The sequence below is a fragment of the Pan paniscus genome, chromosome 14 (genome assembly GCF_029289425.2).
Source record: "Pan paniscus chromosome 14, NHGRI_mPanPan1-v2.0_pri, whole genome shotgun sequence".
NCBI lineage: Eukaryota > Metazoa > Chordata > Mammalia > Primates > Hominidae > Pan > Pan paniscus.
Window position 1 is genome coordinate 18213653 of NC_073263.2, and position 25917 is coordinate 18239569.

At 40.0% G+C, this 25917-nt stretch overlaps 1 protein-coding gene across 1 annotated transcript in view; it reads left to right on the top strand.

The window, feature by feature from the left end:
- Positions 1-3718: 3718 nt before the first annotated feature.
- Positions 3719-25917, top strand: part of LOC100973655 (protein fem-1 homolog A) — a 30612-nt gene continuing 8413 nt past the window's right edge. The window contains 3 exon segments of the mRNA XM_063596035.1: positions 3719-3746; positions 7034-7080; positions 9172-9355. Of these exon segments, the coding sequence (XP_063452105.1) occupies positions 3719-3746; positions 7034-7080; positions 9172-9355 (259 nt within the window).

Sequence of the window (25917 nt, forward strand, 5' to 3'; positions counted from 1 at the left end):
AGACCAGTTCTCTGCTCTCAAACCCTGTTTTCTGTTGTTTAAGATGTATATCAAGACAATATGTGCACAGCTGAACATAGACCCTCATCAGTAACTCTAATTTTGCCCTTTGCCTTGTGATCTTTATTGCCCTTTAAAGCATGTGATCTTTGTGACGTACTCCCTGTTCATAGATGCCCTCCCCTTTTAAAGTCCTTAATAAAAACCTGCTGGTTTTGTGGCTCAGGGGGACATCACGGACCTATTGTTATGTGATGTCACCCCCAGAGGCCCAGATGTAAAATTCCTCTCTTTGTACTGTTTTTCTTTATTTCTCAGGCCAGCCAACACTTAGGGAAAATACAACCTACATTGAAATATTGGGGGCTGGTTCCCCCGATACTATAAACCAATAACAGACAAACAGAGAGCCAAATCATGAGTGAACTCCCATTCACAATTGTTACAAAGAGAATAAAATACCTAGGAATCCAACTTACAAGGGATGTGAAGGACCTCTTCAAGGAGAGCTACAAATCACTGCTCAATGAAATAAAAGAGGACAAAAACATGCTCATGGATAGGAAGAATCAATATCATGAAAGTGGCCATACTGCCCAAGGTAATTTACAGATTCAATGCCATCCCCATCAAGCCACCAGTGTCTTTTTTCACAGCATTGGAAAAACTACTTTAAAGTTCATATGGAACCAAAAAAGAGCCCACCTAGCCAAGACAATCCTAAGCAAACAGAACAAAGCTGGAAGCCTCACGCTACCTGACTTCAAATACTACAAGGCTACCGTAACCAAAACAGCATGGTACTGGTACCAAAACAGGTATATAGACCAATGGAACAGAAAAGAGGCCTCAGAAGTAACACCACACATCTACAACCATCTGATCATGGCAAACCTGACAAAAACAAGCAACAGGGAAAAGATTCCCTATTTAATAAATGGTGTTAGGAAAACTGGCTAGCCATACATAGAAAGCTGAAACTGGGTCCCTTTCTTACACCTTATACAAAAATTAACTCAAGATGGATTAAAAACTTAAATGTTAGACCTAAAAACCATAAAAACCCTAGAAGAAAACCTAGACAATACCATTCAAGACATAGGCAAGGGCAAAGACTTCATGACTAAAAACACCAAAACCAATGACAACAAAAGCCAAAATAGACAAATGGGATCTAATTAAACGACAGAGCTTCTGCACAGCAAAAGAAACTATCATCAGAGTGAACAGGCAACCTAAAGATTGGGCGAAAATTTTGCAATCTACCTATCTGACAAAGGGCTAATATCCAGAATCTACGAAGAACTCAAACAAATTTACAAGAAAAAAACAAACAAACCCATCAAAAAGTGGGCAAAGAATATGAACAGACACTTCTCAAAAGAAGACATTTATGCAGCCAACAGACACATGAAAAAATGCTCATCATTACTGGTCATCAGAGAAATGCAAATCAAAACCACAATGAGATACCATCTCATGCCAGTTAGAATGGCGACCATTAAAAAGTTAGGAAACAACAGATGCTGGAGAGGATGTGGAGAAATAGGAAAGCTTTTACACTGTTGGTGGGAGTGTAAATGAGTTTAACCATTGGGGAAGACAGTGTGGTGATTCCTCAAGGATCCAGAACTAGAAATACCATTTGACCCAGCAATCCCATTACTGGGTATATACCCAAAGGATTATAAATCACGCTACTGTAAAGACACATACACACGTATGTTTATTGTGGCACTCTTCACAATAGCAAAGACTTGGAACCAACCCAAATGTCCATCAGTGATAGACTGGATTAAGAAAATGTGGCACATATATACCATGGAATACTATGTAGTCATAAAAAAGGATGAGTTCATGTTTTTGGAGGGACATAGATGAAGCTGGAAACCATCATTCTCAGCAAACTATCACAAGGATAGAAAACCAAACACTGCATGTTCTCACTCATAGGTGGTAATTGAACAATGAGAACACGTGGACATAGGGTGGGGAACATCACACACCGGGGCCTGTTGGGGGGTGGGCAGCTGGGGGAGGGATAGCATTAGGAGAAATACCTAATGTAAATGGTGAGTTGATGGGTGCAGCAAACCAACGTGGCACATGTATACCTAGTTAACAAACCTGCACGTTGTGCAAATGTACCCTAGAACTTAAAGTCTAATAAAAAAAAGAAATTTAGTGGACAAAGTGAGTAGCTATTTTTTCTGCTTTCATCTCACTAAATCTAGTTTAATAATCAGATTGCAATAACATAATAAATTTTATAGTAAGATTGTATATAATTACCTATATATTGGAAGACAAGGGAAAAGTTATAACTGTGAGTGCTGATGAAGCTAACATTTTACCTGCATTTTGAAGTGTGAATGAACATTCAACAGGAAAAAAGGGCAGAAAAAAATGCACTTATTTCATGGAATAAGATGTAAGAGATATGAAAGAAAAATATGAGTAATGTAATAAGTAATGCTTTAAAAAATAAAAGTAGGGAAGCCATTAATATACCGCGACTGTTACATTATGTTCAAAATGAGAACTAAAGCCATATTCAACAGAAGCCTCCCACACTTTTATCATACTCTTCTTATATCTGTACTTTTTTTTTTTTTTTGAGACAGAGTCTCTCTCTGTCACCAAGGCTGGAGTGCGATGGCGTGATCTCAGCTCACTGCAACCTCCGCCTCCTGGGGTCAAGCGATTCTCCTGCCTCAGCCTCTCGAGTAGCTGGGATTACACGCATGTGCCACCATGCCCAGCTAATTTTTTGTATTTTTAGTAGAGATGGGGTTTCACCATGCTGGCCAGGCTGGTCTCAAATTCCTGACCTCATGACCCACCCGCCTCAGCCTCCCAAAGTGCTGGGATTACAGGCATGAGCCACTATGCCTGGTCTTAGATCTGTACTTTCTAACAGAGCAACACAACTAGCATTTCTAACAAATGCTGCAAATCTTAAAGACGATGGTGTTCAGCATAATCTAAGAATACAGAGCATAAAAACCTATTTTAGAAAAAATATTAAAAGCATAATGGTAAAATTCAACACTTATTTTTAGAACCTACTGTGTGTCAGGCACTTTAAAAAATGTTTTTAATACAAGGATGAGCAAAATTGGTGAAATCTCTGCCCCTGTGGAGTGTCCAGTCTAATGAAAAAACAGTAAGCAAGTTAAGAAGCAAATGCATAATATAGTGTTAGGTTGTGACAAGGGCTATGTGGAAAAAATAAAGCGTGGTTGAATATAGAATGACACAATGTGTGTGTGTAGAGAGTATTGTTGGAGAGAAGGCTCAGAAGTGAAAGAAATGATGAAAGAACCACACCAATATCTGATGCAAGAGGGAATAGCCAATCAGAAGCCTTAAGGCTGCAAGAGCTGGGAGGTTTAATAAACAGCAAGAAAAATAGTGCCAAAGTGATATAGAGTGGCAGAGGGAAAAGTAGTAAGTAAGAGATACAAAAGACAAGCAGGGCCTAGGTTCCCTGTGGCCTGGGAGATAATGGTGAAGACTTATGGATTTGTTTCCTGTGATGAAAATCTGTTGTAGAATTTGAGCAGGAAATGATGTGATCTGATCTACGTTTTTGAAAGAATCATTCTGGCTCCTGTTTGGAAAATAGCTGGGATTGGGTTGGAAAAAAAAAAAGTAATGGAAGTAGAGGGAACAGTCAGAAGTGACTGCAGTAATTTAGAAGAGAGATAACGGAACCATGGCCTCGGGTAGTATCTACAAAAAAGGTGAGAACTCGATTTAGGATGTGTTGTGAAGGTAAAGTTGACAGGCTTTGCCAATGGAATGGATGTGGAGTGTGTAAAACATAGGGAATCCAGGCTGATTTTTAAATTGAGGGCCAGAGCCACTGGATAGTTAGAGATGATATTTCCACTAAGACTGGAAGTGAGGGGGAGCATCATATTTGGGGCAGGGAGGAATCAAAGTTTCTGTTTTGAGTGGTTAAATTCAGAATGCTTCTCAGATATCCCAGAGGAGGTGTTAATTTGGCAGTCAGGTATCTGAATCTGGACACAGAGCGGGAGGTCAAGGCTGGATGTGTTAGTTTAGAAATAACCAGCATTTGGGTAAGATTAAAACATATGATATAGGATAAAATTATCTAGAGAGAGCATTTACCCAGAGAACTCTAAATATTCAGGAACACAAGCCTATCCAGACTGGCTCAGGATAAATAAAGTTTTATGTAGAAGACAAATAGTTGCCCATGTAGAACCAAAGAAAAGGCGCAAATAAATACAAGCCCATCATCTCTCTTGGTTACATAGAATACATGAGGCAGTAAAGGATAAGGATTAAACTTTCAAGATGTGAATGTCTTGAATTCAGATGTCAAACAGAAATGAATTTGAATCTGTTTCCCACCAGCCAAATGAGTGTTTGGTGAAGATGACCACGATGATGATAATGACTTACATTTCTTAATGTTTCCCCTATGTGTGTAGGACTTTTAAACTTGTTCCAGTACAAGTAGGGAAAGGAAATTCACATTAGTTTATTCACACACATAGAGAGAGAGTTGGGGTCTCTGCGTGCTGCCCAGGCTGGTCTCAAATTCCTGGGCTCAAATAATCCTCCTGCCTAGGTCTCCCAAAGTTCTGGGATTACAGGCATGATCCTCTGTGCCCTGCCCTAAATATATTTTATATATAGCAGGTAATAAAACAAGAACATGAGGATTACAATTTTTAATCACAGAGGGAAAGATTTTGTGAGAATAACATAATTTCATATTCAAACAACAAGTCTTTAGCTAATTCTTTGATTAAAGTATTGACAAAACCATTTTGAAAAATGTTTCTGTGGCACTTTTACCTGTGAAGTTTTGAAAGATCTACACTTGGTAAATTTAGCATCTTTTAATTTTTCTTTCCCCTACAGTAATTACAAAATTCCGGAGGGGGACAAAATGTAATATTCTCCAGGAATGAGAACGGAAGATAATACTTTGAGCTGTACTAGACATAATCATTTTTGTACATGCACTTTCAGAAGAGGTCCCATGCTGTGGACTGAACTTCAAACAAAATACAGTAATTGTCTCTGGCATTAAATACCCATAGGCATATTTTTACAAGAACATACATTAGTATACACCTGCTAGATACATAACAATGTGTGAGTATATTTTAAGAGAATCTTAATGTGACTAACAAATAGCAATCAAATTGTTCACAATTTCAGGCTCAAAATTGAAAAGAAGAGGAATTTTTTTACTAAAAAATTATATACACAGAAAGAGTGATGCAAAGTTGAGCATTAATGCAAATTAGGATGAAATACGAGAAGTAATCCTTGCCAACCATCTGCCTAGCTTCTCCCCACTTCTACCCTTCCCTAGCAGGGGTGAGCTATTTTACCTCCTGGGGAGATGGGAAATGACAGAGTGAGAGGCTAATCAGAAGTTTCAAGCACCCTCTTCTCTAAAAGCAGGAGGCTGTTGGTGAGTACTGGAATTTTGTTTTTCTAATTTGGTCTTGAGGTTTCTCTCTGGAAAATGGCTATAAATTCTAACCCTGCACTGAAAGGGCTCCAGTATTTGGGTCATGGATGTCTACAGTGACTTCTTTATCCTAGTGGATGGCCTAATGCCTAAGTGTTGCCTAGTGCCTAAGCGTCCAACCCATGACCAAGTGTCCCACTCACAGGAAACATGCTTATACCAGCAGGCACCCTCGTGGCTCTTGTCTGACCTATGTCCAGTTTATTTCTACCAAGATATCCATTGTCTAGGAGAGCTTTCCCTTGGAAAGAAGCTAGGTTCAGGTGTGTCAGTCAGGTGAGATGCAGAGGAGGTGATGCAACAAAAACCACACAATAATAGGAGGAGTTTATTACTTACAGATTAGAGAAAAGGGCAGCACTCCTTGCAGAGCTGATGGAAAAGCGCAGCCATTCCAGACATACATGCTCTACCAGAACCACAAAGTGCAGAGCAAAAGAGAGAGTGAGGGACCTGTGTGCTAAAGCTTTTATTGGAGTCCAGGGTATTATTAGGTGGGTTTCCATGGGAGTTCTAATTTGTGAGTTTAAAGCAAGCTGTTCCAAGTCCTGTGTGGCCACGCTGTTACTGAGAGGTTGTCGCTGCAGCATATCTGTACAGTCTATGGGGGATGGAGGAGTCAGTGGGGTAAGCCAATAGGTGGTACCTAACCGTCCCTTAGGGAAGGTGGTCAACGGCAGACAATTGTATAAGGGAGATATCTGGATTGACCATATTAAGGAACTGGGATGAAATAGAGAACTGGAAATTGTGCCAAGGGTGACTAAACCATGTTTCTTGTATGAGAAAGTCCAATTTATATTCAAAATGAATGCCAAGGCAATATAAAATTACAGGAATTCACTACCATGCACCCCCATGCTCCTGAATTTTCAAGTCCAGACTCCCTATATGTAGCTGATAATATGGGTGCCAAGTAATCTGGAAATTCCTGGAATTTCTGCTGCTAATTGGAAATCCCAGCCCATTTCATTCAAGGTAATCTGTCTTTGGGTCCAAAGTCAGCATTTTATGACACTTAGGTGCTCTCATCAAAGATGTGTGTATGAAATGGCTTAAGGAGAAAATAGACACAGAACAGCTTGCCTTTGCCCTGTAGAGCTCTCAGGTAGGTCCAGCCCATCCTGGGACTTGGAGTGATTTCAGATACTCTGAATGCCTCTGGTTCCCAAACTGCCATGGGCTTGCTGGTGGAACAAAAACAGACCTTGATACACTTACTATGAATTATATATATGATTGGCTAACTGAAAGCAAAACCATAATGGAACATGACTGCAGACACGTGTATATTCTCCAGGGGGTCCATGTTTTGTTGGGGCAAACATATCTCAACAGGTGAATGGCCCCAATGGCTGAAGGCAGCATGAACCCTAAACTCTTAGATACTTGGATAATTCATTGGGAACAACAACAGACAGAGTTGAAGCTAGTCTTTAAGAATATTCCCTACAAGCCAGCACAGACAAAAATCTTTCAGGTATAAAATTCTCTTCTTTCTTACTGTAGTGTATCTTTGGCAACATGGGTACACAGACTATGGAAAACTTAAGAATGTAAGTTACATTTTAGTAGCTCTGTTGGTGGAATATATATGTGTCCAAAGAGCTTTCTTAATTGGATGTGGGCTTACCCTGTTCTACTTTAGTCCAGATTCCTTGTTATTAAGCTTTTTATTGCTGCAGCATATTCTCTAAATATAATTTACTCATGATAATAATTAATCAACATTACAGAAGAAAGCTATAAATATAAGGTGATAATATAACATAAAATATATATTTATATGTCATATATTACATAGTAAATAAAATACATGTTAAATCAAAATAAAATAATATTATAGGCTAAAATATATATGTACACATAAACATTTAGTGTAAATGTGCATATAAAAGGAGAAAAAAGGAAATACATTAAAATGATAATACTGTAGGTAGGTAGGGAGATTGTGGTAGTTTACTTTTTCACATATTCCAAAATATTTAATTACTATTTTATAACTTACATAAATTGTAGAATAACTTCTCTTGTTTAGTAACAGCATAGAGAGGGGTAAAACTGGCAGAAATGGATATGTTTGATCAATGTTGATCCTTCAAACTACAGTGATCCACTTCTGAGAACAGGGACTCACATTTAGTGAGGGAGTAAGCCAGGTTCTTACAGAGCGTGAGATTCAGCTTCTCCTGTCATGAGATGGGGTCAGGCTCTGGGCCAGGAGAGCAATGGCCAGCTTTGGAAGCTATATCTCAGGTCACATTCAAAAGCACACATTTCCAGTTCTTTTCCCAACGCTGCTTTTGTCACATTAGAATGAAATTTGCCCTCTGTGTTGAACTTTTCTATAAAAAACACAATCTTGCCTAAGTTAAAATTTAAAGTTAGCTTGTCTGACAGCTGGGATGTAAAGAGACAGTGAAAGGATTCTGACTTTTGGCATTGTCAGCAGTTTCCCTTGAGAGTGGAGCCATGTCTTTCTGCAACCTGCAGCTCTCGCTTTCCTGCTGTGACTGAGCCAGTGGGATCGTCGGCCAGGAGAGGGCGCCTCACTCAGTGAGACATAAATCCAACAGCACCCTATGAGGGCACTAGGAAGGTGAAACTCAATCCTCACCTACACTTGCTCTGCTCTCTGCCGTTTCAGCATTCCACCTTAGGGCGTCAGGCTTAACTTTGCAGGTGTTAAATCTCCGTGTGTCCATGAAACACTTCAAGTACTATTTCAGCAGCTCGGAGAAATCCCAAACACAAGTCAGGAAGTTATCTCCGTCAGAGGCTTGCCGCCTCACCCCTGCATGGCTCTCAGAGAAATCTTCCTTTCTGTGAGACACATTCCAATCATCGCACTGTGGCTAAAAGGCTAAATATAGGAGAGACATTTGCCCAGATATAGCAAAGCCGATGTTGGTTTGCCTAGGCAATTTGATAAATGATGATTGTGTGCAGGTGTTGGCTAAATAGACCATAGACTACATATTAAGATAACTTATGAGGTCTGCTGGAGAGAATGGGAAAGTGGGTGTGTGTGGATGTTTGGCACAGCCTGGGGCTATGGTTATAAGAACCTGAGTCTAGGATTTGCCATAGAATATTCTGTGAGCAAAAAAGACACCTACTTCTCAGTTATAATCCTCATGAGAATTTTTATAATATTTTTTAAGCTGTGCAATCCACAGCTGTGTAACTGAGAAAAATCACTTAACCTGTCTGAACCTAGATTTCCTCAAATATATTCAGTCTGCACTCCCAGGACCTCACTTTAAGAGAAACCTGAATCTCTTGAGCACGAGCATTTGGATGGGTGTTATTCCCTTCCTGCACACCTTCTGTGCTTCAAAGAGAGAACTTATGTAACCTTTTTCCTCATGTATCCCTGCTTTGAAACCTGTAAATTTCTATCTTTCTCTGCCCCTTTCTGACTTCTTTTATTATTATTTTCAACCTCATCGATTTCTTCAAACTACTTTCCATCCACTGAATATTTCTAATGAGCCCTGTACATTTTTCTGTACCACTGTGGAAAAAAAGTAAAATAATTTCTGTCTTAACAAAGGATTGCCGCACCCATCTAGCATTAAAAGGAAGAAGAAAAAGCGGGACACATTAAAAACAATAAGCGTTGATTTCTCTGGCTCTACCTACAGACCTGTTACTGTGAGGCCTTTAATCCATCTTCACCGCCGCTTTCTTCCCTTGCTTTGTCTTTTAAAGTTTCAGGGGACTGTCACAAACAGGGTCTTACTCAGGGCCTCCTGCTGCTGCTCTGTGGCCTTGTTGAGCCCATGGGGCTGGTTCCTGTGGCTCCTCCTGGCCAGTTGTCCACTGCAGGTGCCATGGATCCAAGAATTACCTCTGCTGGGCACCTCCCTCCCACACAATGGCACCCTGCTTCCAGGACATGCTGAGTCCTATCTCAAGGCATTCTTGGTCTTCCCTCAATGTTCCAGAGTAATATTTTATCTAGAACATTCCTGTGTTGAAGCTCAGTAAATGTCAGCACAAGTAGGCAAAAGCATATTGCTTTGGGTGGTAAACTTTCTCCATGCTCTCCCCGGACCCCTTCTTATCCACTTTACCAGCCATGTGAATGCATCCTATAGCTTCTCTGTGCTTTGTTCCAAATGGCCTGCCCCTGTGACCTTCTTCAGAGGCTGACCATGGGCCAGTCCATCCCTCCCAGAGAGAGCCTGGAATGCCTGGTAGTGTAGTTCTAGGGAAGCCTATAGCCAATGACTGTGCAAGATTCTGAAAGCCTGACTCCCTTTCCTCAAAATGGGGCAAATTCTGACATAATTTATGGTCTAGAGCTCCCCAAAGATCTGGCTAAGGCCAGGGAGTTGGCTAAAATTGTGCCTTTCTCTGTTCTTCATTTCCTTTTCTCTTGCATTCTTCTCCTGGCTGATAATAAATACCTTGTTCATGATCTGTGTCTCAGAGTCGGCTTCTGGAGGTCCAGCCTTAGGTATTTGGTTAGGAGCGCAAGGATGATTTTTGGAGGCAGATTCTGAGGATGGGATTCTAGAGTTAAGTCACCAGCTAAGTGGCAATAAATACCCCATCACAGGGGGTATGTGGAGCCCAGAGGGGCCCTGACACACTAGAGCATTGCAGTTGCTAAAACTTTTACCTGGAGCGAATTAAGATGATGTTATGGGTTGAATTATGTAACCTCAAAAGATGTTGAATTTCACCCCCAGTACCTGGGAATGTGATATTACTGGGAAATAAGATATTTGCAGATAATCCAACTAGAATGAGATCATTAGGGTGGGCCCTAATTCAATATCACTGTTGACCTCACAAAAAAAGTGAAATTTGAACGTGGAGACATACATGCTTAGAGGAAAGATGGTGTGAAGACACAGGGCATCCACGAGAACAATTTGAGGCCAACAGGGAGGTCATGGAACAGATTCTTCCCTACGGTTCTCAGAACCAAACTTGCCGACACCTTGATTTTGGACTTCTAGTCTCCAGAACTGTGAGACAATAAATTCCTCATGTTCTATGCCACCCAATTTATTGTATTTTGTTATAGAAGCCCTAGGAAACTAATACAGAAGGGATTCTGACAGAACAGGTATGCTAGATTGTGCAATTTTCTTTGGCTTTTGATGGTACAAGGTAAATGGTCATTACAAAGGCTGTGGATGGGTTCCATGATAAATAGACTCCAGTTGGTCAGCATAAGGCAAAGTGAGAAAGTCAGAAAGTCCCTTGGCAGCTCTTAAACAAACCCCCTTTTTCTATAGCCAAGGGAGACCATGCTGAAGACCAGGCCAGGACCAACTATAAGAACAGTGGACCTTTGGTGGCTCATGCCTGTAATCCTGGCACTTTGGGAGGCCGAGGCAGATGGATCACCTGAGGTCGGGAGTTCGAGACCAGCCTGAGCAACATGGAGAAACCCCATCTCTACTAAAAATACAAAATTAGCCAGGCATGGTGGCATGTGCCCGTAATCCCAGTTACTCAGGAGGCTGAGGCAGGAGAATCACTTGAACCCGGGAGGCAGAGGTTGCAGAGAGCTGAGATCATGCCATTGCACTCCAGCCTGGGCAACAAGAGCAAGACTCCATCTCAAAACAAACAAACAAAACAAAACAAAAACAAAACAGTGGACCTTCAGGGACGCCCAGTTTACATCCTCAGCAATCCCATGCAACAGCCAGGACCTTGGTAAGGAAGAAATGGCTTCTTACGACTTGGAATCAGAAAATGTGAATAGATGTCATTGATAAATGTGAAACTGCAGCTGTCCCTGAATCCTCTGGGCCTGCAGAATGGGCCCACATCTTCTTTCTAGAGGGCAGAGCTCTCTTGCTTGAAGATTGGAAGTAAGTGTACAAATGTAAGCAGAGAAGCCTAACAAGAGATTAATTTTATGGCTTATATCTTTATTAGAACTTAAATCCAATATGTTTATTAGACCTTACAGTTCTGTCTGAGAGAAAAGAGGGATATGTTAAAGTCCTCACTCCACAAGATTTGTAACCATAGGCATAAAACCTTTAAAGGATATACTTTATGGCAGTGCATTCCAAATTTACACATAAAACAGATTTCTGCTATTGCATTCCAAATTCAGACATAAAACAGATTTCCAACTTATTTCACCTGTTGGGCTGGTCCCATGTCATATACTCAATGTGCAGTACTCACTTCTTTGAGCCTCAGTAACATGTGAGTAGAAATGGGATCATTGTAATAAATCTACTTGCATCAATATATGTTCCTTGTCTCATAACAGCCATTTCTCCCCAAACTTAATTAAATATTTCTGAGGGGTAACTAAAGAATATTGTATTGCTGTTGGTTTCAGATGAAATCTGTGCAGAGTCTGTGCCATGAAGGGCTCTGCCTATATTTTGGTTACAAAAGTTATCTTATTTTGGCAGGGTGCGATGGCTCATACTTATAACCCCAGCACTTTGGGAGGCAGAGGTAGGAGAACTGCTTGAGCCCAAGAGTTTGAGACCAGCCTAGGAAACATAGCGAGATCCCATTTCTACGAAAAAAAATTAATTAAAAAAATTTTATAAATTTGTAAAGCTCTTTGTGCATATATTGTCTGATGTCATATTCTCCTCAAGCAGCCCCTGAGGTGAGGAGTCATGTGGGAGTAATTTATTAAGAAGGTGATCTCAAAGGAAGACAGGGAAGGAGAAGGGAAAGAAGGATATGGAAGAGAGAGAACCCAAGAAAGTGTGTGATTTTGTCAAAGTCCAGCTTCAGCCTCATCCAGCTTGAGGCCAGGGAGTCAGATTGTCAGACACTTGGACCAGTCAGTCAGTCATTGCCTAAGAACTGCACAGAGGGTTAAAACTCCCCATTCTCCCAGCTCCATGCAGAGATCCTTAAAGACAGTCTCAGTTGCAGCCGGGTGTGGTGGCTCATGCCTGTTATCCCAGCACTTTGGAAGGCTGAGGCAGGCGGATCAAGAGGTCAGGAGTTTGAGACCAGCCTGGCCAATATAGTGAAACCTCATCTCTACTAAAAATACAAAAACTAGCCAGGTTTGGTGGCAGGTGCCTGTAATCCCAGCTACTCAGGAGGCTGAAGCAGGAGGTTTGCTTGAACCCAGGAGGCAGAGGTTGCAGTAAGCTGAGATCATGCCACTGCATTCCAGCCTGGGTGACAGAGGAAGACTCAGTCTCAAAAAAAAAAGTCTCAGTTGCAGGCCTTCGGAAGCAAAGCACAAAGCAGCTGGAAGAGGCTTACAGAAAGAGCAAAAGAATGTGGGGTATCTGTGTGTGCTGTGAACAGTGCTCACTATTACTGTGAATGAATATCTGTGTCCCCCCAAAATTCATATATTGAAGCCTAACCCCCAAGTTGATGATATTTGGAGTTGGGCCTTGGGGAGGTGATTAGGTCATGAGTGTGGAACCCTCATAGGTGTGATTCCTGCCCTTATAAGAAAAGATGATCTCTCTCTCCGCCATCTAAGGATACAAGAAGACAGCATCTGCAAACCAGGAAGGGGGTCTTCACCAGTCACAGTCTGCTGACACCCTGACCCTGGACTATCCTAGGCTCCAGAACTCCAGAAATCAATCTCTGTTGTTTAAATCACTCAGTCTATGATATCTTGTTATAGCAGCCCAAACTGACTAAGACAATTATACATGTCAAAATCCTTTCTAATCTGTGGATCTGGGCTTTGCAACTTTGCATGTCTCACAGCCAGCAGAGGATTCTATTATTAATGGTAATCCATGTCAAATTTAATACTATAAGAATTTTTCATAAAATCAATTTGTTTTTAACCTTTTGTCTTTCAAACTAGTTGTAATTTGAAATCCAAGACAATTAAATCTTTGTAAAATGTGGGTCTTTTTGTAAGATGACTTTAACCACAGAGAAAATGTAAAATTTTAGGAAGGGTAAGACATGTAGTTAGCACTGAGATTACTATGTGAGGCCTAATGTCATCTATGTGTAAGGCAATCATCAGTGTTACATTTCATTAGAAAGATGGCTTTTAAAAAACAACTAGCGCCAAGGTGGACAGATCACCTGAGGTCAGGAGTTCGAGACCAGCTTGCCCAACATGGTGAAACCCCATCTCTATTAAAAATACAAAAAAATTAGCCGGGTGTGGTGGCAGATGCCTGTAATCCCAGCTACTTGGGAGGCTGAGGCAGGAGACTTGCTTGAACCCAGAAGGCAGAGGTTGCAGTGAGCCGAGATTGCTCAACTGTACTCCAGCCTGGGCGACAAGAGTGAAACTCCGTTAAAAAAAAGAAAAAAAGAAAAAAGAAAACTAGCCAGCTTCACAATGGAGGCAGTTCCATAATTTGTTGGGATTTTGGAATGGCAGTGAGCTACATATCTTTTCTTTCATGTTCTAACATATAGAAAACAAACTAAGTCTTTGTATATTAGCTAACTCAGCAGAACAGTCTGTGGGAGATTATATTGATCTTGAATACACAGTGCACACGTATTGGATATTGATGCATAATTTGGGTCTAATTTCTTCTCATATCTAAATACCCGTAAACATTTAGAATGGTTTAAATGTACAGGCTCAGAATGACTTTAATAGGGCCTTAAAATTTATATTTATATATTTAAATAAGTGCTGATGGCACTGTTCTTTATAATATTAGGTTTCTTGCTGACCTCTCAGAATTTTCCTTAGAGCCTGAGACAGGCCGACTGGTTGGTTCCCTATCTTAAGATTGTCTGAAGGAAAAGGATAAAAGCCCCTCAACTCAAGCTCTAGCTTGTCTAACTCTCAGCCAATCAGCAATAAAAGATCAAGGAAGCTATTAATTGCAAATTTATATTTCAGGGGGCTAGAGGCTTTCCCAGAGTCCCATATGTGGAGTCAGACTTAAACTCCAACCTAAAGTTATCTTTTCCTCATTTTAACACTAAAGTTCATGCCCAGGGGTGGAGATTTAAAATGCTAATGCTACATGAAATGTATGAAGAAACATGTTGAGCCATTGTGCAGGTGCTAGCAAAACTCCCCCTATACATTCCCTGAGGGAATCCTTCCCTATGGAAAGACCCTATACCTAACCGAACCACACAGTATCTTCAGGGAACAGCCCACTCCTTTTTGCTCTCTCATGGCTGGCTCCCTGAGAGGTAATAAACTCTCTTCATTGCTGCCTCTGGTGAGCTCTCTTGATTTCTATCCTGGGAAATCACAAGATCCCAGGGCACTGTTAAGAAACTTATCACTGATTCTTTGAATTTCTTCAGTGGTTCTGAAACAAGAGTGTTCCCTTGACCCCTTTGCGGGACTTGTGACATGAGTGACTTGTTTACCATGCTGAATCCCTTATGGAAGGAAGCACATGAGTGGATTGGTGTGGGAACCAGAGCAAATGAATGTGGAACTGGCCTGTGGCTCCTCTCCAGCGGGAGCAAGCTTTGTGTGGGTTCTGCAGCAGTGTCAAAGTGTGTTACAATGGTCTTTTAGCTCTGCGGTCTGGGAGGGGCTGTCTGCGACCCCCAGAGCCCCAGAGGGCCTGTGTTACAATCAGTGCTCCTTTAACATTTGCTGTCTGTGGATGGCTAAGTGTTAACCAGCTCAGTGGAAGGTCAGGGTGACAGCCTTTTACACTTTGCTGTCTTGGTACCTGAGTTCTGATCCAGTGTCCAGGAAGAATCAGGTCACATGAACAAATTGAAGATGGTGAATGTGGAGGACTTTATTGAGTGGTAAAAGTGGGCCTCAGTGGGAAAGGGAGCTGGAAAGGGGACGGAGCGGGAAGATAATCTTCCCCTGGAGCCCAGGAGTCTCCAGCTGAACTCCTCTCTGACCATAGTCCCTGACCTCCAGCTGCTTCTTCTCATCTCAATATCCAGACACTTCTCTCTTCTGTATGTGTGTCCACTGAGTCTGGGGCTTGGGATTCTTATGGGCACAGGATAGGGGGTGGTGTGGGGTGGGCCAAAAGGCAACAATCAGGTGGGAAAACAGGGATAGTTCTCACTTTGGGCTGCAGGTCCAGGCTTGTGGGTGGAGCCCTTGCCAAAGATCCTGCCCTCTTCTACCAGTATTTGCCTGCCTTCTGTCCATTTCAGTTCAAGACAGTTTGTGCAATTTGGAAACAGCCAGATCTAAACAGTGTAAAATCTGGATAGTCAGGCAGAATAAGGCTGGAAAAAATATATAATTATATAGAATAAAGCTGAAAAAATTCGCTGAGTAATACTCTGTGTGTGCACCTACATGCACATGTAACAAAGTGATAATTTCTATTTCCTTAGATGTTTCAAAATGTATCTTGAACATATGACAAATATTTAATGTTTTCTGGGTGACTACATTGAAGCCCACCACTCACTTGGGTCAGAAAAGTCATTTTTTGGTGTGTGATTATACTTGCTATCTTATGGTCGCAACTTTTAAAACTACATAGAAGCATTAATATTATTATTTTTCCTTTAGATCCTTCACTGAATTCAACCCAGTCTACTCAACAGTTCACCAAGAGTCTTGCTGTCTCCAATTTCAGGATATGCTTTCCATCACCAATACCCAGGTTAATGGACACTCCTCAACCCTTTGTCAGTCCCTGCCCAGCGTTGCCTTTGAGACTGAACTCTGGACGGCCTTTCCATGTTCTCTTTTCTGTAAAAAGGAGACTTTTTATTTCTGGCAGCACTTGCCTAGGAGATAGCAAAGTTAAATGTTGTGTTTCATCACAATCAGTCTCAACTAACTAAAACTAATTAAACACTAGGGATTTTGAGTAACCCACGTACCCTCACTAGACCCTTTCTGGATCTAACTGAAGATGTTCATGATCAAGAAGCAAGAGGCTGTTTCAGCTCTCATGTACAGATCTCAGCCTTGTATGGAAGGTAGTTCTCAGTGCTTAATTAGCACCAGCAGCATGGCCCTACACTTCATAGCATTTAAAACCTTCAGTTTTGCCCTTAGGTCCACCTATGCAGTTGTCCCCTGATAAGCTCAGCTCAGCTCCAGGCCACCCCTGGCTCTGTGGCCCATGGTTTTTGTATTATTCTTTGTCATCTCTAATTAGCCTCTTCTGCCTCACCACTACTTAATTATTTATCCTTCTCAGAACTTCTGGCGTGTATTGTACTATATTTTACTTTTAAAATATGTTGCCAGTGTTCTCAGTTTGTCATTTGTATGACATGTTCCATGACAATGTACATCCCTAATACAAAGCCTTAAGCAATCTCATTAAGGACAGATTGCTGATATCTAATTTCTTTTCCCATTCCTAGAGGCAGTGGTCTTCAAAGTGTGGCCTCCAGACAGCAATATCAATATCATCTGGGAATTTGCTAGAAATGTAAATTCTCAAGTCCCAGCTCAAACTCAATGAATCAGAAACTCTGGGTGTGGGGCCCAGCAGTCCTTCAGGTGTTTCTAACCACATATTCAAATTTGACAATCATTTACTCAGGGTCTCACCCCTGGTAGTGTCTTAATAAATGCCTGTTAGGTTGACTCTGATAAGTCTTTCTCTCAAGCCATCTTAAAAAGCATGGAATCCAAAAATTCCAGAAAGAAATGAGGAAAAATGTTACAAAGAATGAAGTAGGGATTTTAGGTTTACAAGCAATTAGAGGGAACCGAGTCTTCACAAAGAAACACAATATCCTGATTTCCTATCTCATGCTTGATTTTCCTACATTGTCTCACCTCAGCTGCGTGATTCCATGTATCTCACTAACCCTTCTGTTTGCCTTCTGTAAGGTTACATGTGGATTCTGAGAAAATTCTTTTTCAGCTTTCTATCTCTTATTCCCATTTCAGTCTATGTCTTCACAGAAAATTATCACTGCAAAGCTGAGCGGTTTCTGGAGAATCTTGGCTCATTCACTGAATTCTTTGGGAAGGGCTGGTTCCCTTTGCGCATCTTCACTAAACTTGGACCTTTTTGATGACTCTCATTTTCTATCACCACCATAGTCTTTAGATGTCCAGTGGAGCAGGGAAACTGATGGTTTCCTGCACAGGTTGCTTGGGGCAAAAATGGAAGTTGGAAGTAAGGAAAAGCATGGAGTTGGAATTGGATGCTGAATGCTGAAGCAAAAGAGTACTCAACGTCTCTATGGTTTTGCTTTGTGCTGGGCCTTCCTAAACCTTGTGAACACCTGATAAATGTTCATTGGATTATGTCAAGCTCTTTGGAGCAGTAGCTTTCAACCCTGATTATGATGTCAGAATCCTTTGGAATAATTTTTTTAAAATCTATGGGCATGGAACCCATCCATCAGTATTTTTAAAAATTTCCCAGGTGGTTTCCATGAGTAGCTAAGGTTGAGAACCGTGGTTTTGGATTTCCCACTTGATGATTTTAAACCATAACATCACTTTGCCTATTTTTCTAAATATTCCTCTTTCTACAATCAGCTTTCAAAAGTCAGACTACAACTGAATCAAAGAATTACACAAGAAAAGGGAAACTGAGTCATCCTTCAGCAACTCCAGGAACAAATCAAGGTACATATAATGATGGGGTAGTAAATGCTAATACCGTCTATCTCCTTCCCTTGTATCTATCCCTGTTTTTGTTCCCCTCTTTCCACTCTGGCTTCCTATTCTCCCTTTTTGGCAAAATATCCACTATTCTTGAAGAAAGCGAACCAGCAAACCTGCTAATATTAAAGCTTCAGTGACCCAATAGGTAGCTACACTTTGAGGAACATTTGCATTTCCAAAGAAATTATCTGAAGACAAAAATGTCTAATTCAATGGGCTGAAATGCAAATTGTAATATTTCAGGCTAGAAAGATATCTAACCCAAGGAACTTCCTTATCATGCTCTGGGAGACAGTAGGCTGCCTCATGGAAGGCCGTTATAGATGTCCAACTAAACATTGCAAAAAACAGGTATAGAAGCATTGGCTTGGGACTGAGAAATGATATTCATTTGGTGCAAAAGTAATTGCGATTTTTTGCCCTTGAAAATGATGGTTAAAACTGCAATGACTTTTGCATCAACCTATGGATTAGTAATTGATACACAAAGACATGACACATGAGAATACCAAGTGCACTGCTTGGCACATAGTAGACATTCAACAAATGCTTCTCACTGACAACTTTTGCTTTCCTCCTCAATCACCCACTTTTTAGAATCCTTGAAAAAATCTTACAAATTTTTCAAATATTCAGGAAACTTAAATAACATCAGATTTAGAGAAGAATTATTGACTGTAGCCAATTTTTGGACCTATACATTTTTTAAACTATGTGATGGGAATCTCTTCATTTTTTAGAGCAACATGGATGCATATCAATTACAAACCTTGCTAAATCATCCTTTCTATCTCTGAGGCAATAAAATTCATTATCCTGGTTAGTTTGAGGATATACTTAACCCATAAACACCAACAGCAAGTATAGATTCAGACATTTGTATCTATAATTTAGACAGTTTAAAATGCAATATTAAGTAATTCAAAAATTGTTCAAAGCTCAGTACCTTTTCACACATTAATACTTTGATTATCAACTTCCTTTTAAGGAGTGAGTAGAAAAGGGTTAGTAAGTAGAAAAGAGTAAAAGGCCTTTCTTTCACGATTTGCCGAGACATGCATTACTTATTTAAAATAAAAAAAATGCTGTTTGAAAAACAAGAAGGATGGCAAGAATGAAGCTCCTTCATGCAAGATACCTCTGACTACCCTCTAAAGACAGATACTATGGCATGGTCATAGAATTACTGCAGGAAAAATTTGTCCACTGAGGCTGCTTCCTCCAGAGGTAAGGTTTAACTTACGGTAACTTGCTATGGATCAACAGCTCAAGATGAAGTGTGTGGCTGGCAATTTAAGTGTAAAATTAGATTTCCAGTATAATCAGTCATCTGATAGCCCATCTAAATGTATTCTGCATTTGCACATTTAATTAATTATGTCTTAATTGAAAACATTTTGCTCATAACGATTGGTTCTAATTTTATTCCAAATTAAATTAGTAGGGGAGAAATTTAGTTTGGGAATTTATTGATTTATATATATATTAAAGAAAAAGTAAAAATAATGGATTTTCTCTTTTCTTCTTAAAAGGAAATATCTTTCTGCTCATTTAGAGGTGCAAAGGAAAACATTTAGAACTTTCCAGATGAATAAATTGCATTTCATCTGAATGAACATCTAACTTTGGAGATGGAGAGAACATTCTTTTGTATTGTTGTAGATATGCCTAGTATAATATTGGTATAATTAATTTTTCAGCTACAATGCAGATTCCTGGGTCAGTGCAAAAGACCTTGTTTATTTAGAAGTGATTATCTGAGAAAGTGGCTCATTAGTCTTAGATTCCTGGAATGCACAGTCTGGTCTAGAGATTAAAATAGCTATTTAAATTCCCTTTATGAAAATTGTGCCTGACAGGGCACTTCCATGTGCAGTGAGGTTTGTATTTGCACATCTAGAGCATCCAGGAAATCAGCGAAGGTGGGTTTTGTGTCTTTAGATATGCTACAGTTGATAAACCCTAAGATTCAGATATTAACTATTGGATAAGCTCTTGCATTTCCCATAACTTTAGCTTTGAAGCCATTCATTACCTCAATACTAAGGAAAGAATGTCAGAAAATCCAAAAAGAGAGAATTCTCAGTTCTGATTTTTGGACATATAATTGGAAAGAAGTCAGATTTGGCTTGTACAATTAGTGCCATATAATGTCACACAAAGTATTTCCTGCAGTGTGCTCAAAGAGGTCAATTTGTGATTTATTTGCAAGTCATAATTCTGAAATTACTGACTTGTGTGTGTAACAATTTAGCTTTAACTTGGGCACTTAATTTAGCATTAAATATAGCTCCTCTTTAATACTGACCCTTGCCCTGAACAAGATGTCATTTCATAAACCCAATTAAACATGGTGCCTACTGTGGTTTAAATACCAAGACAGATTAAATGTATTGTCCAGTTTCACAGATCAGCAATGCTTCTCTTCCTGTATCACTAGCTCATGATAATAACATAAGGGACCAGTCTGTGCCAGTGGATGGGCCAGAATTAAAAGAGGATAAATATTGATGTCCTGCCTGAAAGAAAACTGGGCACCCAAGGTGTCAGAGAGTTGTCTGATATACTGTGACATGAATGTCCCATATATATAAATTGCAGCCTTTTTAAAATAAGGTAGAATTGTTTGTGGAAGATTAAAAACTCTCTTTCTAAATTGTTGAATTAAAATATTTAGTTAATAAATAAATCACTGCTATTTTCATCAATATTGGAGTTGTTTCTTCAAGTTTGTGTGTTTTCTCAATTAGAAAAAAAGTCTAATTTGTTTAAATAGTGAGAAGTCAACATTGAACTGTTGTCTACTCAATAGCCACAATTCCTTATTTCTTGTTTACAATGACCATAGATTGTTTATGTTTGTATTGTTGCAACAAGTTCACAGACAATGGATTCCTCTCCCAATCTGAGAGGATGAGCCATGGTTGGTCTAGGCCATGAATATTGTGGTAGATTGTATTGTGTGTTCATAATTCTTTGTTCTCTGGCCAGGTGCAGTGTCTCACGCCTGTAATCCTAGCACTTCGGGAAACTGAGGCGGGCAGATTGCCAGAGCTCAGGAGTTCGAGACCGGCCAGGGCAACAAGGCAAAACCCCTCTCTACTAAAAATACAAAAAATTAGCTGGGTATGCTGGTGCGCACCTGTAATCCCAGCTACTTGGGAGCCTGAGGAGTGAGAATCACTTGAACCCAGAAGGCAAAGAATGCAGTGAGCCAAGATTGTGCCACTGCACTCCAGCCTGGATGACAGAGCGAGACTCTGTCTCAGAAAAAAATAATTTAAAAAGATGATTCTTGTTCCCTCCCCATCCTTACCTTTTTTTAATGAGGAAAGAGAATATTTCCCTGTATCACTGACTTTGGGCTTGGCTATGTGACTGCTCTACCCAATAGAATTTGGGTAGGTTAATAGTAATAGAAGTAACTAAGCAGAACTTTAAAGAAGCTTCTCCTCTTCAACTCTTGCTTATAAAGCATTATAAAAATCAATATATATAAAGCATTATAAAAATCAAATGCCCTAAGTAGTCTGTGTCCTTCAACATGCGTCCAGGAATGAGAGACACCTGGAGCACACCTGACTCTCATCTGTAGTCTAAGGTAGAACTGCTGCAACCAATTCGCAAAATTCATGAGCAAGGAGTAAATGCTTGCTGTTATTGGTCAGTAACTTCTTGTCATGTTTCTTAAGCATTATTGGAGCAAAAGCAAACTAATACAAACGTTAATGTAATTCCTTTGCTTGTCATTGATTTAGAGATGAATATTTGTCCTGTTTCCAGGTAATACAATGTATTTAGGAAGAATGCCAAAGGAGGGAGCTTATTAGTAGGATTTTGACCTCTAATGAAAATGATGGCCAAATATATGAAATTTTTTCTTTCTTTGGTTTTTATTGTTTAAAGACATAATTATTTAAGTTGTGTTAGTTGTGTGTGATCTTATAACTGTGAGGAATTACATAGAATGAAAATGGAATGTGCTGTGGTGGCAGAACAGAAAGAAGTTGGGTGATTGACATTGTTGAGCTGCTGCAGGAAATCTGTTAGTCTCCATTTCCAGAGGTCTTGCTATGTAGAAAAATTGGATGACTTTATTGCTTAAGTCACTATAAGAATGTTTTCTGTTACCTGCAACCCAATGCACCCAACTAATAAATTACGTTTCTAGAAATACACTTGCCTGCACTCATTTTTAAGACACACAGACCACATACACACGGAGAGATATTTTTAAAGGTCTTGTACTACATAAATTGTACTATTTTTTAATTTAAAAATATGGGCCAGGTGCAGTGGCTCACACCTGTAATCCCAGCACTTTGGGAGGCCAAGGCAGGTGGATCACAAGGTCAGGAGATCAAAACCACCCTGGCCAACATGGTGAAACCCCATCTCTACTAAAATACAAAAAACTAGCCGGGCATGGTGGTGTGTGCCTGTAGTCCCAGCTACTTGGGAGGCTGAGGCAGGGGAATTGCTTGAACCCTGGAGGCAGAGGTTGAAGTCAGCTGAGATCGCGCCGCTGCACTCCAGCCTGGTGACAGAGCGAGACTCTGTCTCAAAAAATAAAAAATAAAAAAAAGATAATGTGATTTTTTTATATTATAGCACATGTACAAGACTGAAATCTGTCTTATTTTTAAAAATAACTGCCTAGTACTTTATGCATGAACATCCTTTGCCTTCAAATTGAATTTGAGGATCAACCTCAGCTATTTTCATAAAATAAATTTAAAAATATATAAAAAGATGAAAAATATGAGGGAAATATTAAGTGAAATGGAATTTGAATTCATAAGTTGTGATATCCATCTAAATGAGTCACCAAGAGATACAAGATGAAAAATGAAAACAAATACTCACAGAAATAATAGAAGAAAACTTTAAAAGGTAGAGAATAAAGAAACACATGCTGTAATGTCACTACCCACTCAGTGTTAAGTTAAATGGATTTGTTGAGAAGACTCCAAAAGCAGGTATAAATGTCGAGTATGTGTGTGCACATGTGTGTGTGTATGTGTGCAACCCTATATAAAATATTTTAAAATCACTTTTATTGAAATATTGCATATGCACATCTAAGAACAAATTTTAAGCTTGATGAATTTTTACATTGTTGACACAGCCATTTAACTATCAGCTAAGAGAGGAAATAAAACATAACCAGCAACTCTCACCTCGTTTTATATTCACTATCAATCCTTACTCTTTTTTAAATTTGAGACAGTCTCATTCTGTTGCTCAGGCTGGAGTGCAGTGGCATGATCTCAGCTCACTGCAACCTCTACACCCTGGGTTCAAGCAATTCTTATGCCTCAGCCTCCCAAGTAGCTAGGATTACAGGCACTCACCACCATGCCCAGCTAATTTTTGTAATTTTAGTAGAGACAGGGTTTTGCCATGTTGGCCAGGCTGGCCTTGAACTCCTGGCCTCAAGCAGTTTGCCCACCTCAGCCTCCTGAAGTGCTGGGATTACAGGTATGAGTTACTGTGCCTGGCCCATTACTCTTTTTTAACACCCCAAAGGCAACTGATATCCTAATTTCTCACACAAGAGATTGGTTTTGCCTGGGTGTTGAACTTTATATAAAGGGACTATCAGTACATTATTTGCCATATTGATCTATGTTATTTTATGTAACAATAATGCATATTTATTCATTGTTCCATAGTGTTCCATGTAGAAATAGATCACAATTTATTTGCTATTTCTTCTCTTAATAGATATATTTGGGTTGGCTTCTGTTATTGTTATTATGAATACGATGCTTTAAATATTCTTTTTTTTAGTAAAAATATGTGCAGATTTATAGCTGAACAGAAAAAGCTTTGTCTTTTAACCTGGATATCTGGATTTTTTACTCTTGGTGAAGATAACTGCAATGACGTTTATCATGTATGATTTAAAGTCAGGAAATGCCTCTTGGTAACCTACAGGGTCAGTTTTTCACTGATGGGTTACAACTGGCCTAATTGGTTTGACAAACCTAGCTTGATTACATGGACAAGGAGACATAAAAGGCTTGTTGAGAATTTCTCCTCGAAGCCCTCCTGAAAGCATGATTCCTAGCACAGAATCTTGGTGGTTGACACTGGAGACAGAATGCACACTCTGTGTCTGTGAATACTTGGAGCCCTGGGTAGCTTTCAACCTGGGATGTCTTTCAGACTCCCAGTCCATGCCCGCACTCTCTTTCACTTGCTGCACCATATCCTTTGCCTTTAAATAAAAGCCCCATGTAAATATGATCTATGGAATGTGGTGGTTCCTTTCAAACATCCAAACAGGAAGCTTTTCAGTATGTATACATTTCTATTGAGAATACACCTAAGAATGAATTTGCTCTTTGCCAGTTCATGAAAGTATATATATTTATATATTGAGCTTTAGACAAAATTTACAAGTAAAATACAGAAGGAAATTTCTTGAACCATTAGAGAATAAGTTACTGACCTGATTCCCAGTTACCACCAAATATGTTGGGGTTTATTCCTTACAAACAGGTTTCTCCTACGTGTTCACAACACAACTATCAGCATTGGTTGTATTCCCACTAACACCCTGTTACTGTCTAATCCTCAGACCCCATTCAAGACCCTGGCACTCTACTTTAAGCTACACCTGGGTATAGTTACCTTCTTCACTCTACTCTGACTCCAACACCTCATGCTTGGCCACCGTCATTCTTGGATGCCATCCCTGGGCTCTGATCTACTCCCTAGATTATCATCCATTTCACATAGACACTCTTCTCATCCTTCCTGGGTTAAACCCACATGGGTGCTCACCCCATTCTGCTCAGTCAGGCTCTGACACTCCAACCTTGCTACATCACTGCGGTGATGCCCTTTTCATCTTGCTTGGGTTCTGCCACCACTTCTGTGTGGACTCCTTCTCCTGTTCTTTGGCTTTGATACCTGGCACCTTGGAGCCCTCCTATACAGATGCCCCTTTCAGTCTATTTACACCAGAAAATCCCACAGTGACCTGACTCTTCTACATGCAAATCCTTTTTATCCCATTCTGTGCCACTGCCTTACATGGGTGTTCTCTTCCCACTAGCCTGAGGGATTTAGACACCAGGTGATGGATAATACTTCTGTCTGGATGCTCCCTCACCTTGTTTTGATTCTGGCACCCCACGTGGGTCACCTACATGCATTGAAGCCCTTACTCAGTTGTGGCTTCAATCCAAATGAGGCAGCCTTCCTCTGTGGATGGAGGAATTAACCATTTTTCCCTATTCTAAAAATTAATCATTTCCCCAAAGAGTGTGGGTTTCTTTCATGGAGAAATAGTGTTTGGATACAAAGGTCTAGAGGCTAGGTGTTCTACTAGGGTGTCATTGCTTCTAGATTCTTTCACTTTACAAAGCTAAGAAATACATATGCATATACCAAGCAAAGCATACCATAAGGGTAAAATGATGACTTTTTTGAGGTTGGAGGTCACTATCTCTCCATCCTGTCTTCCTTAGAGTATTTCCTTGAAATCTTAATAGGTCCAAATAACAGGTTTACGCTTTTGATTTTGCAATGGAAGAATGGGGACTTTCTGACCCTTGGAATTGTAAACAAATGCCTCCAAAACTTACTTGGGAGTTTTTCACAAGAGGACTATCTTAGGATGTAGCCCTTTGTCTCTTGAGGAGATGAGAAGTTATTCTTACTTCTGCTTTGCTAAATAAATTATGTGAAAGTCTGCCTATTCATTTTAGTCACTTTTGTAGTACCTACTTGCATAGAAATCTGACCATGTTCATGTAGTAATAAACTGTGTTCTCTTTTCTATGTTGGTTCAGAGAGGTCTTTGTTAGTGTTATTTTATTTCCAACAAACACACGGCCTATATTTCTGTATTGTTACTTTCTAGAGATGGATGACTTTGGATGGTCAAATA